General features: G+C 38.5%; 1 protein-coding gene across 1 annotated transcript in view; it reads right to left on the bottom strand.

Annotated features, from left to right (window-relative positions):
* Positions 1-14,229, bottom strand: part of NKAIN3 (sodium/potassium transporting ATPase interacting 3) — a 681,284-nt gene that overhangs the window by 103,568 nt on the left and 563,487 nt on the right. The window contains exon 11 of the mRNA XM_068525591.1: positions 5,174-5,371. Coding sequence (XP_068381692.1) covers positions 5,174-5,371 — 198 coding nt within the window. The remainder of the gene's footprint in view (positions 1-5,173; positions 5,372-14,229) is intronic.

The following is a 14,229-nucleotide window of genomic DNA, read 5'->3' as shown; positions in this document are numbered from 1 at the left end:
TAAAACTAAAATGCAGAGAATTTATACAACAATTTACTGAACAACTCTGAGTGAGTGGCTTACTCTGATCTAGGTACAGCCCTAGGCGTTAGGGATACAGGGTGAATAAGGAATTATGATCACAGCCCTCAGGAGCTTCCAACTGGTCTTTAACTGGTTACTTCAAACCTTATTTCACTGTAGTGACTCTAAGACTTTCCACGAAAATCTGAAACACATTCAGTTAGCAAAGTGCTCTTGAGAGGCATAGGTAGGAAAGAATTCTAGGAAACCAGAATGAGGAAAATAGATACATATTAAATAAAGTTCAGTTCTCAGAATAGGAATTTATGATTTCATGTCCCATGAAGATCATAGGAATGACACTTTTCATGCAGGAAAAGGGTGTCAGATATGGGATTAATGAACTAACGTTTCAATACATAGAGCTTCGCCAGGATGTATCCCTCTACTCTTTGAAGAAGGACCAGCCCAGGCAGGGCAGGGACAGGCAAAGAGCAATTGTAGTAACAACAGCAGCGTTAGCAACACGGAGCTATTGAGTGCTTCGTGCCAAGCACTGCAGAATATTTTGCCTACATCCCCTTCATTTGCCAGATGAAGGGAATCTTCTCTCTGGCTCCAGCACTTTGTCTGTGCATTCACCCCTGCCAGTTTTTGATCAATGGATTCTTCCTGCTGTGTTTACCCACTTCAGACTTTGGAAGTGTTCATTGGTCATTTATTCATTCACTAAATATTTAGTGCCATCACTCTGCTAGTGACTGGGACCACGGAAATGAACAGGGGAAAAAAGGACACTATACCAGCCTTCAAGGAACTTTCTTTCTGGAAGGTAGACAGACCAGAGACTCAATGACTAGAAACCAGTGTGCTCACACGGCAGGCCATCTGGTAGAGCCTGGGGATGAATGAGCCGGATAGGTCTACGAAATGCTCTCAGTGACACATGCACAGCTATTTAGTATAACATGTGTGTAATAAATTATAAAATGCATAATTATAATACACAACTGACATTATATTATACTATATATTATATATTATGTTAGATATATTGCATGTTATATATATCCAAAATCATTATATTTAGGTGAGGTTAACAATCCAAATGTCCATCAATAGGGGACCATTAAAATAAACAATGAAACACTGATGCGCTGATACGGAAACAGCTCCAAAATATATAATAAGTAAAAAAATGGAAAGTCTCAGAAGAATGCATATCATATGCTGTTTTTTGTGAGGGGCCAATAAGAATATAGAGTCACATTTTCTTATATTTGCCTAAAGACACTTTGGAGTCATATGCATGACACTAAACAAACAAACAAAACAAAACAGGTTGGGTTGCCCGATGGGGAGCAAAGATGGAGGACCCAGGCAAATGGAGACACAAGGGTAGGAGGAAGGATTTTCACCGTACACATTTGTATGCTTCTGAATTAAGTGAATGTATTGTCTATTTTAAAAAATTAAATTAACATACCCTGGAACTTTTGGAGGAAAGAGGTCTACTTGTGGACCGTGGCCGGTGGATGAAGAGCTGGGGGTGGAGGACCCATTCCCAGCACAGTGCTGCAGGCTGGGCTGCAGGCTCGCTTGCCAACAGGTCATGCTCTGCATGGGTGGCGGCTGGGCTCCTATCGGGGAGGGTCAAGAGACCAGGGTGGGAATCAGGCTGGGGCAGGTCATGAGGGCCTCAGCCGACAAGGTGCAAATTCGGATTTCATCTCGAAGGTGATGGGAATCACTGAAGGGTGATCAGAAGGAAAGTGAGTATCACATTTGCACTTTCTCATCGTGTCTCCAGGAGCAAGTGCAGGCATGACACTGGGCGGGGCAGAGCTGGGGCAGGGAGACTAATACTCAGGAGATTACTGGCCATCCTTCAGGTGAGGAGGGAAGAACGGAGGAACCCAGGCAGGGCCGGTGAGGTGGAGATCTGCAGCTTGATCCCGGCTGCTGCCTTTGACCCGTCATCCCCTCCAATGTGCTCCTCCTCTCAAACTGCCCACAGCCTTTCCTGGGATTCCTCTTGATCTTCAACTTGGTGTTGCTCACAATTGGCAGGAGGCCTCGGGGAGAGCTGAGTGGGGTGCGGTTGCTCTCAGAGCCTGTGTGACTGTCCTGTGCGGGGCCCCATCCCTTCTTTCTGAGCTCTGCTGTTTTCGTCTGTTTGTTTCCATCAGGCTTGTACACGATTCCTGTTGAATGCTTGTGACTGGGATTTCGTTTCTTCCAGTTCCAAGCCCTGCTATTAGGCGGGACAATCATACAGGTGGTGTCCACCATCAGAGCTGTATCCGCGGGTAAGTCACTCAAACAAACACTTCCCTCTCAACTTGCCAGAGAACTGCTGCCCTGAAACCCCTCTCCACCATCCTGGCCGCCCTTGCCGGCCCCTCCCTGTGTCCTTCTAGATATTCCTGGGCCTTCAGCAATTATAGGGGTAACCCCTGGGGCAGTAGGGCCTCTGGGACCCTGCCTCATCTCAAAGCCCTTTGCCTGTTTGCTTCGTTGTTGCCCATGCAGAGGCTGTTAAATCTTGCAACTGTTACTTTTTCTTTTTCCACTGATAAGACATCTCAGCACATGCTAAGCAACTGATACAGGAAGTATTCCCATATCATCGGATTTAAAAAAAATCACAGTTCTAATCATTGTAAACATATTCGTATGAAATAAGTGGAAAATACAAGAAAATCATATGCAATCAACCACAACAATAATACATAATTTGATCGTTGTGAAACAAAGTCAGGATATATTTCATTTTAACATAAAAAGAAAAAATATTGAAAATCTTGTCTGGCAGGTATATTATACAAGAAAAGTCAGAGATCAGCAACTAATATTTTTACTGCTGGAAGGCTGAACAGGATAATGAAGACTCTGTATGCAGGTGGACAGCTTTGAACGTTCACTAAACAAATATGCTGAGGAATTAATTTATAAGTGACAAGTACTTATAGGTGGCAACATACACTTTATTTTGTACTTTTCTCTAAAGTAGGTTTTTAATGTTAGTTCAGCTTCTTATCATATAAATACTTTCACCTTGCTGTTCATTTGAATTGGAGTTACTATGGAGAAATGACTTTTTGATTCTACAGCATTCTACTGCATTATAAAAACTTGGAAATCATGCCATCATGCCACAAAATGGGTTAGCAATTTTCTATGAATTTTTTTTAAAGGAGGGGAATCTGTTCACACATGAAGAATTCTAGAAAAATGTTTCAGTGTCACAAAATTTAATAAGAACCTTTAGAACCTAGGACATGATGATAGAGTACTCTTTCACCTTAAAATAGACTGAAACATTTTAAAAGAAAATTTGCCTCCATGTTTTTTTTTAAATTCAGAGATTTAAACATATATAGTTTGCCACAATTTCATGTGTAACTGCCAGGAGAGTAAAGAAAGACCAGAGAATAGGGAAGGACTGATAAACATATATTGACAAGTGACAGCACATAGAAACCAAGAATAATCAGATTCCCTGTTACATCTCTGAAAGAAAATTCCTTAGCATTGAGGTCCAACCTCTTTCTTTGAATTCAGGGTAGAATTTGCCTTTCATTGAACTAGAACACTAAAAGATCTTTGAAGTTTTTTATTCTAGTCTTTAGTCTTTCTAGAAAATTGTAATTCAAATATGCTCTAAAACACTATTTTAAACCTTGACATATGCAGGTTAAAGAACAATAGTTAATAAATTATGTAAAGGCAGGTAAGACTACTACATTGGTGTCTCCAAATGAGCCATGTCTCCTGATACTCTCACCTTTCTAGAGGCCCCTCCCACAACGATGCTGGGCTTGGTCACATGACTTGCTGTAGCCAATGGGACAACAGTAGACATTACTCTAAAGTAGAGGCTTGATAAATGCTTGCATGTTGGGCTTCTCTTTTTGGAACCCAGCATCCTGGCTGTAAGAAAGTCTGTCAAGTTTTCTTCAAAAAGAGAAGCCATGTGGAGGAGAATGTGGGTCAACAGCCAGCACCAGACATATGAGTGAGGACTTCTAGAATATTCTAACCCCAGCAGAGCTCCTGGTAGAAGGTTGACGTGAGTGACCTGGCTAGTACCTTGTGAAGCAGAGCAATCCAACTGAGCCCTGCCCAAATTCCTGAGCCACAGAAACCTAAGCAACGCACTGATACTTTTTTAAGTAATTACAGTTTGGAGCAGTTTGTTACACAGCAGTAGATAACAGATACAGTAAGTGTTAGCAGGGACTCCTAAAGTTCTTTCTGGAAATAATTCCAAGGTACATTCTTCATTGACATACACCTCTCGTACTTCTGTCATCTATTTATTTATTATTGAGCCTGTCTTTCTCATTCTCAGCTGTTTAGAAGAACTGAGACGGTTGGTTCATGTGAAAAGTGTTGTGAGAACGGCTTTATTGTATATTGACTCAGACAAAATGCCAAGTCCTTGTTGGATCTCAAAGAAACAGCCTTCTTGATGATGGTATATATCTTAAATTAATTCCACTCCACAGCATGATCAAACTGTGGCTGGGACAGTCTCGTGGAAAGAAAATGTCTTTAAGGAATTCCTAGCACATAAGCCTTCTGTGGTCCAATCAAACCATTTCCTCTCTGTTTCTGTATATGGAACTGTATCCTCACAACCAATTTTAGGCACTAAAATGTGTAGGACTCTCTGGAGGAATTTGTTTTCTTAAGAAATAATTATTTGAAGTATGAGGTTTATTAGATTGAGAAAGACATCGGGTGTATTTTCATCCTTCTTTCTCTGGAACTAACATGACTTAATAAAAGAATGCATTAGAAGTAGTAGCAGCAGTAGAAGTATATTAGGAGAAGAGCCCACAGTAGTGCATGGGCAATGCACCACTTCTGGGGGATGGTGGTACTATTCCACTGAATTGTGGGGATTGTATCTCAAGTTAGAAACTACAGCAACTAACTGGTTCTAAAAACCAAGTGTCTGGATACCAAGAGGAGAAAGATGTCACCTGCCATTAAGCATAACTACTGTTAGCATCATGGCTGCTATTTCCATTGTTTAAAGGATGTTCTCTGTGTGCTTATCTACGGCATTATCTACCGGTGGGGGGGTATGGACGGAAAGTTTAGATATAAAATGCCATCAAAGACAGTCCTGATCGGACAATGACACAAACGTGATACTTACAGAGAGTAGTATTTGGACGGCACTGTGGATGACCTCCAGGTATTGGAAGTCGACGATGCAGCCGGTGACGGAGACATACGTGTAATCGTCCATCATGCCGTGGGCTGACGGGGGCAGCACTCTTCGGACACAGCCAGGCCCGTGTTCCCGCCACCACGACCGGTGTACAGAGATGTTGAATGTCATTAGATCTGTATCCTAGGGTATAAGGAGACAAGAGAGCAAAAGGAGACAATCATATCACATCACATCTTTGATTTTCACCTGAGGAAGAATTCAGGATGAATGAAATTGTTGAAATGGTTTAAATTTCAAGTAAAAAGTGACAAAAGACAAAGTTAACATTGGCGACATGTATCACATGGCTAAATGAAATAGCTCATTTTCCACATCGGTTATAGTTACTCAATGTGGTGATATAATTCTTTGAATAATAACATTTCAAGGTTAGTTAACCTTGAATAACACATAGTCAATAACACATCAAAAATCCAGAGATGACACGTTTATTTAAAAGTTCCTATGTCTATTTAAAAATTATATTGTCCACATTGAAATTTTCTTCTGTATTTTCTTGTTGCTCCATTGCCATTGGCATCACCATCATGCGCTAACATTTATTGAGAGATTTTTTTGCCTGCTAGACATTGTTCTGAGCACTTGTCACATGTTATGTGTTCATGCACGTACTATCATCATCCTAACTTACAGTAGGCTGAATAATGGTCTCCCCAAAATACATTTATGTCCTACTCCCTGGAACCTGTGGATTTTACCTTATATGGCAAGAAAAGGACTTTGCAGATGTGATTGCATTAAGGGTCATGAGATGGGGGTATTATCCTGGATTATCTGATGGGCCCTAAAGACAATCACATGTCTCCTTATAAGAGGGAGGCAGAGGGAGAGTAGATAGACACAAGGAGGAAAAGAAGGACAGTGTGACCACAGAGGCAGAGCTTGGAGTGGTGTGGCCACAAGCCCAGGAATGTTGGCCGCCACCAGAAGCTGGAAGAGATGGGAAAGGATTCTCCCTAAGACTGCAGAAGGAGTGTGGCCCTGCCAACATCTTGATTTCAGCCCAGTGAAACTGATTTTCAGACTTCGGCCCGAAGTCTGAAAATAAGCTATGAGAATATAAATTTCTGTTGTTTAAGACACCAGGTTTGTAGTATTTGTTGTATAGCAATCATAAAACAACAACAACAAAAAAAACAAAACTAAAACAGGTGAGGAAAGAAAGGCAAAATAAATTGCCCAACTTCGTTAATAAATAACTTAAATGAACTGCCTATGTAGTGGCAGATCCAGACTTGACCCTATGCAATCTGTACTTTTAGCTGTGATGTGATGTTATCCCATTACCGACTACGTTCCCCTGCCCAACCCCTTACAATTCCTCATACCCTGAAGGGAGCTAGATCCTTCCTCCCAAGTGGTTTCCAAAAAATGCCACCACAGCTGAGCAAAAGAACAAAGAAGGCAATCCTTGACTTTTACATATCAAAATAGCCTTTCAGAGCTCTTAACAGAAACACCAGTGCAGGTGTTTAATCCTCAAGAGATGCCCCTTAGTATTTGCAGCGTCAGCCATGAAGAACTAAGGCTATAACGTTTTTGTCATAAACAATAGTTTGAAAAGAATAGATAAGGAACCAGATTCTTGACTCCCAGATAAGCTAAGGATTACAGCTGCCCGTGTGGAGCAGGAAGGAGGAGGTGTGATGATGGAGAGATGGCAAGGGCGCCCGTGGACTGTGGCCGGGGACCGGGGACAGTGTACCAGCAGGGGAGCCGAGGACGCAGGGGCAGGTCAGCTGGTCCATTTCCCAGCCTCCACGCCAGGCGAGCTGGTTGTCACTGGTGCCAGGGGGACCTGCTGAGTGGACACCACACGTGGCTTTTGCTCAGCCGCCCAGGGGCCACCCACTGATGGTGCCGCACAAATAATGCACATCTGTGCATCTCAGTGCCCCTCGGAGGACAAGTCCCCATCTCAGTGGCATAGGACACTCCTAAGTACCAGAAACTGGGAACTCTGAAAACTTAGGGGAAGCTGGTGTGAAACGGAAAGTTCTTGAACTTTTAGGTATCTGGGACTGAATACAACCAACATGGGAGCCCCTCGCCTTCTGTTACCCCCTGCTGTACGTGGTACCTGCATCGCAAGGTGAGAAACATTTCCAGTTTAGGCTGGTAGGCAGTTATTTCACAGTTTTAGATTCTCCTCAACTCAAGTAATTCAAGTACCATTATAAGTATGCCTCTGATTAGATCAATAATAAAACATTTTCTTTCTTTTTTTTTTTTTTATGGTTTGCTACACATATCATTCAGTTACCTTCACAGTTACAGAATTTTATGGATAATAAAACATTTTACATCATTTTTTGTTTTGTTTTGTTTTGGTTGTTGGTTGGCTACATGTGTCATTTGCAGTTACCCTCTGGAGGGAAAATATTATAGAAAAATATAATTGCTTTCACAAGTGAATTCAGTTTCATACAAGGCAATTTACCTACAGGCAAACTGCATGCTGCTCCCTTTCCTGGCCAGCAGGTTTAATCTCTTATAGTTAGTCTTGGTCACTACAGAAAAACTATTATTTCTGATTTTAATAGACTTCATTAGGTTCAGGATAAACTAGTATGATCTCAAAATCCATAGCAATTTCTATTCTTTACGCATTCTTACCTAGTGGCCTTTTCTATTGCAGGACTGTAAGTTCCTTTCAGTATGACTTTGACTGAAATTTATATTACCCAAATAAAAGAAAAGTGAATTTATGAACTAATGATACATATTTGTTACACTCACAGAAATCTCTCAGTGCGGTTCTCACTTGATTTGTTGGCACTATAACATATTTATAAACTGTTCTATTCTTTGCAATGACTGTATTAAAATTTGAATGAGAAAATCGATAGCATCAAATTATACTTAAAGTTTAGACCTCTTAAATTTGGTATAAAATTTTATCACAAGTTTGTGTCTGATTTCTATCTCCTTCAGTAGTTAGATTTCAAACATTAAAAAACACCTTAACACATAATAAACTCAATTTCCTATGTCAGGCACGTCAAAGGAAATGCAACTCAGAAAACTACGATCTTTTAATAAAGAAAATGTAAATAAATAAATGCAGAAGTTCATTTATTTTGTTGACATTTTGGCTATCATATCAAAGCTTGTAGTATTCAAACTCACGGGTTAGTGCTAAACCATAGGTCAACAGAGTAACGTTAAAAATAACTATGAGTCTCTCAAATGTCATTTCTTTTCCATTTCTTGGAATTAGACTATTATCTGAGAATTTAAGCACACCATGGTTAAGAAAATTGACAACTGATGTCTTTGCCATTGTCCTTAGAAATTAAGAGATATAGATAAAGGTATTTGTATTTATGCAAGTGTATGTGGTTACCAAGGGACAGTTTGTAAAACAAGGAGGAAGAAAGCAAGGAGAGAGAGAAGAAACATGAAGGGTTTGGGAGATGTGAGGACAGCCTGGAGAGACAGAGCATGTCCAGGCCAACAGGAGAAAGAATTTCAGGGAAGTTGGTAATGCCAGAGGCAAAAACTCCTCCTAAAATAAAACAAACAAACAACAACAACAAAAAAACAGCACTGAATTTGCTGAGTGGTGGGCAATGGGGACCTTACAAAATGCAATGCCGGGAGAGTGTTGGGAGTGAAAAACTGCATTTCAAGGAATTGAGGGGATTGAGAAGAGAGGATTCGGTGTTTTTCATGAAGTTGGGAGTCCAGGTAGTAAGAACATGGGGTGGACGAGAGTCAATCTGTGCATCTACTCACACTCACAGATTTATGACTTAAAATTATTCCAGAACACTGCTTTTCCCTGAATATCTACTCAACTAAATACTAAATGTTTAAAAGCCCTTTCATCTCATTAGTGTGAATCTCAAACTTGTTCCCATTTTCTTCGAGTACTTGAATAAAAAAAAAAAAAAAAAAAAAAAGGAATTTCCAGAATTCTTTGAAATGCTCATTAACTGTGTATGTGGATATGCCTGCCCACATTTTATTCCCAGTAAGTGTAGCTACAGTATTGGAATCGGCTCACATCCTGAAAAATTCAATATTCATTTTCTATTACAGTAGACCACTATATAATTTTTCATTAATCAAATAACTAGTCTTTCTCTTATTCTTCTTTGTTCTTTTAATCATCTGCTTTTTTTGGTATGTATCTAATTTAAATTTAGCTAATCCTCTTTATTTCTAGAAATGGACTCCCAACTACTAATAATCATTTTTTCCCTTTCTCCTTAGTTGTGGCTGGAAGGGTCATTGAATCCAATTTTGTATGGCTATCTACTCTGTCTTTTCACTGTCTTTTGTCATAAGCCAGCCCATCTGGAAGTGAAAATGTGACTTTGAAGAGATGTCCACATGTATTTAAGAAAATAGATTTTGCTCAATTTTAGAGTTAGCTTTGGGTTTACATTTATATAATTAAATTCATGTCAGTTGAAATTTCTTTTGAAATACTGTTTATCTCAGAATAGGAATTAGAAAAATTAAAACAAATGTCTTACATTTCTAATAATTTTCTTTTCACTGAAGCACCAAACATTTCAGAGAGTATTGTAGATCTATATAATAAAGGACAAATACAGTGCTTGGTAGTGAGGTTTACGTGTTTGGAGCCCATTATACAAAGACTTAGCATCAGTTCAATTATTGATATAGCAACAATTATATGTTATTTTCCTATATTAAAAGCAGCTCTTAGGGATAAGCTTAAAAGGTTTTCAAGCTTCCATTTGAAAGTGTTTGTCAGTTACTGTTGCCTTCTTTTTTTTTTTTAATAAATTTATTTATTTATTTACTTTTGGCTGTTTTGGGTCTTCGTTGCTGTGCGCGGGCTTCCTCTAGCTGCGGTGTGTGGGGGCTACTCTTCATTGCGGTGTGAGGGCTTCTCATTGTCATGGCTTCTCTTGTTGCAGAGCACGGGCTCTAGGCGCGCAGGCTTCAGTAGTTGTGGCACGTGGGCTCAGTGGTTGTGGCTTGCAGGCTCTAGAGCTCAGGCTCAGTAGTTGTGGCGCATGGGCTTCGTTGCTCCGTGGCATGTGGGATCTTCCTGGGCCAGGGCTCGAACCCGTGTCCCCTGCAATGGCAGGCGGATTCTTAACCACTGCGCCACCAGGGAAGCCCCCTACTGTTGCTTTCTTAAAGAACTCTTCCTGCAAGCCATAGCACATCATAATTATTTAGGCCCATGCCACTGGTGTTGAATATAAAGAACAGTCTGCAGAGTGAGGAGCAGCCATTGATCATTTTGATTTTCTGTTTCATATCCTTACAACTAGGTATTGCTAGGGCTTTTCAATTGTCTACTGTTGATCAGAGGCCAGAGGCAGAGCTGAAAGCAGTCAAGCTTTTGATCTTCAATCTTGAGCTTAATCCTCTAGATTGAACTACTTTAGGAAGCCGTGAAGTCTCATCCATCTGTTCAACAGATATTTATGGAGTTTCTAAAATAAGCTATGCATTGGGATTTAAAAGTGAACATAAGATCTTATTCTTGCCCTCATGGAACATATATTCTCGTGGAGAAAACAAGTAATAAAGTAAACAACTATAATTAAAGTAGACAAAAATAATTATACATTGTAAAAACTAATAGAAAGAGAGTAATGTGATGGAGAGTGATTGGGACGAGGAATGGAGTTACTTTACACAAGGTGGCAGAGAAGCCTTCTCTAAAAGTTGATATTTGGGCTAAGACCTGTTGGTTGAGAAGGAACCAGAAGATGTGAAGATCTGGGGAAAGAGTATAGCTATCAAACAGAACTGCAAGTACAAAGCTCATGGGATGGCAAAGAGGTTTAAGTAAGTATTTCAGGGACTGACTGAGGGCCCACATAGCTGGAATGAAGCTGAGGTCAGGATAGAAGTGGTACAAGGAAAGATTGAAGACGTAGGAAACAAGCTATGATAAAGAGTCTGGATTTTACTCAAAGTCCAGTTGGGAGGTCAAATATTGATATCGCCTGCTTTGCATTTTTTAAAAGATCATTCTAAGAACTGTATAGAGAATGGATTTGACTAAATGGAAAAGTGGAAGCCAGTAAGGTGGTTATTGTAGCAGGTCAGGTGACTTGGAGAAAGATGGCGGCAGTAGAGGGGGTAGAACACAGAGGGGAGGCATATTTTGGAGGTAGAATAGCATGTGGAGATGAGAAGAGATAAATGAAGGAAGACTTGTTTCTGATTGAGCAGGAAGGCTCCCATCTGCTGATGGCAACTCTCTGGAGAGGAGGGCAGCTCTGAGCCACCAACACCAACCATTGGGCAGTGGGCACCCCAGCCCTGTAAAGGGGGGAAAGATGGGGCATAAAAACAGTATTTACCAGTGTATTTATATCAATTTGCCATTTTCAAACCAGTTTCCTTATATGTGGGTTAAAACAAATAAGTAATCACACTAAATGGTGTTAAAAATAAGGATTTTTAGTGTAAGGGAAAAGAGACCATTATGGGATCAAAGAAAATAAGTGTAAATACTGTGATTTGGAAAAGAAAGGGTCTACTGCTCTTCCTGTTGGTAACATAAATTTTAGTAATATATTTTACTATCCATTTTTTTTAACTTTAGAAATGAGAACTAAAATATTACCCATTATCAATTAATCTTAAGAATGATGAAATCAGTTCATTTAAATTTCCTCCTGATGTTACCTACACAACTTTTATTATCATGCTCTGAGCTGTGGCTCTAGTGCATCCAGTCATACTGTTAATTATAGAATTTTCATTAAAATGTATAATGTTTGTGTTCATTCATTTTGTTGTGGTCTTTTAATTCATTCAGCCAAATACCTTAGTCCTAGAGTAAAGAGCACTTTAAAAAAATAACTCTATTGCTGAGCCTTTTATTTATATTCATATCTGGATTAGCTGAATTTTAGGATTAGTACAGTTTTAGTCTGCAAGTGTATATATTCACTATTTAAAGGATTAATATAAGCTCTATCTCCTCAGTCTTTGAAGGTTTGGTACTGTAGGCATGGCACTTTATACATGTAAGTAAAATTGTACCACTGCTAAAAAAATACATGATGTTAAAATTGAACTGAAAATATCAAAATGCACTCATGATTTAAAATCATTAAATAAAATGTGTGTGTGTGTGTGTGTGTGTGTGTGTCTGTGAACTCTGTCCACTGAAATGGCTTAGAAACTGTGTCACCCCAGTAGCAATGAGCACCTCCGGTTCATGTTCTCTAAAACAACACCTCGCTAAGAAGAACCAAGGTTATTCCCTGAGAAATGCTAAATCCAGGTGTGGTGCAGGAAGCAATAAGCAGAGTGTGCAATATATTTTTGTGCTAGAAATTAAGAAAATTTTCAAAAATTGATGAGTCATGTTAAAAGGATATAGGAGCCAGTATGAAGCATCTATCACTGGCTAAAGTTGTGATAATTTGACCATTAAAAAGGATAATGACTGAGGCAGACCAAACACACTGAATCAATGAAAATCTGTGATTGCATAATACTCAAAAAAGAAAGGCAGAAAAACACACTGTTAATATTTAAAGGAGCTATTTAAACAACACCTTCTCTGAGCTTTCCATACAATTTTGCTATGAACTGTTCTACAAAGTCAAGTTTATTAATTATAACAAATAATTGTATTTGAAAAATGAGTGATTAAAGGTAAAGAATTAAGCATTTATTTTGCCTTTCCAGCAGGAATTATGTATCAAGATAACGAAGTCGATGAGGTAAAACTCTATATAACTGACAAATGTCAGGCAATAAATATAGAAGAAATGAAATAATTTTTAAAAAATTACAAATTATAATGAAATTATTTGATTCTTATAAGGATTAGCAATTGATTATAAAAAATTAGGTTAAGTGGTTTATTCATGTAGTGCCAAGGTATGGAACACAGATTCCTTTTTCAGTGTCAAGTGGTACTTAAATAATAATAATAATAAAAATACCACATTTCAGAACTTGTGACATATACATAAAATGATATTCAAGGAAAAATTTTATGTCATTCAATATTCATAGTAGAAAAGAAGACAGGCTGAGAATTAATGAGCTAAGTATACAGTTCAAAAATTTAAAAAGAATAACGAGACAAAAGATGTTAGAAGAAAAGATGTAGATACAGATTTAATTAACAAATATTTGTTATGTGCCTATGTTGTGCTGGGATCTGGGATTAATCCATGAATGAAACAGAAAAAAAATCCCTGCTCTAGTGAAGCTAACATTCTAATAGGAGAAGACAGACTATAAATATAAGGAAAATAAAGTCTCTTTCATGTTAGAAGGTGAGTGCTTATTAAAAAGAGTAGAGGACTGACATATATACACTAACATGTATAAAATAGATAATAAGGACCGCTGTATAAAAAATAAATAAATAAAATTAAATTTAAAAAAAGAGTAGAGGAAAGACATCAGAAATATATAAAAGCAGAAACTAATTAAAGATACACTAGAGAGGATCAACAAAGCACAAACTTGTTTCTTTAATACACTAATAACATTAACAACACCCTGATAAGAGTAATCAAGCTTGATATTACTTGTCATTGTCTAGGTGGCATGGTGGCCATTCAGATACAGGACAATGAAAAGTCTTAGGATAAAGTGGCAACATCTAGAAGTTTAAAACGGGCATGCCTTATGGTTCTGAAATTTTACCCCTCTGAATTCACCTAGCTCACATATACACCTGCATACACATGTAAGAGTGTTCATAACATTGTTTGCAACAGCAAAAACTTGGGAGCCACCTAAATGTCTATCAAAAATTAAGAAATTGGCATTCATGCAATCACATGCTATGTGAAGTAGAAATAAAGTAAGCCTATGTGTACTAAAAAGGATGGATTTCTCAAACATTATGTTGACAAAAAGAATCAAGTTGTAGAAAAAATAAACATTGTAGGACTTCAGTTACATAAAGTTTAAAAAGGTGCACAGCAATACTATATATTTTTAGAATGCAGTTATATGTAGTAATATTTTAAAGAAATACACAAATATAATAAATATTAAGT

Source organism: Eschrichtius robustus, chromosome 17 (assembly GCF_028021215.1).
Source record: "Eschrichtius robustus isolate mEscRob2 chromosome 17, mEscRob2.pri, whole genome shotgun sequence".
Lineage (NCBI taxonomy): Eukaryota > Metazoa > Chordata > Mammalia > Artiodactyla > Eschrichtiidae > Eschrichtius > Eschrichtius robustus.
The sequence above is the reverse complement of the archived record's forward strand: the minus strand, read 5'-3'. Positions and strand labels throughout refer to the sequence as shown.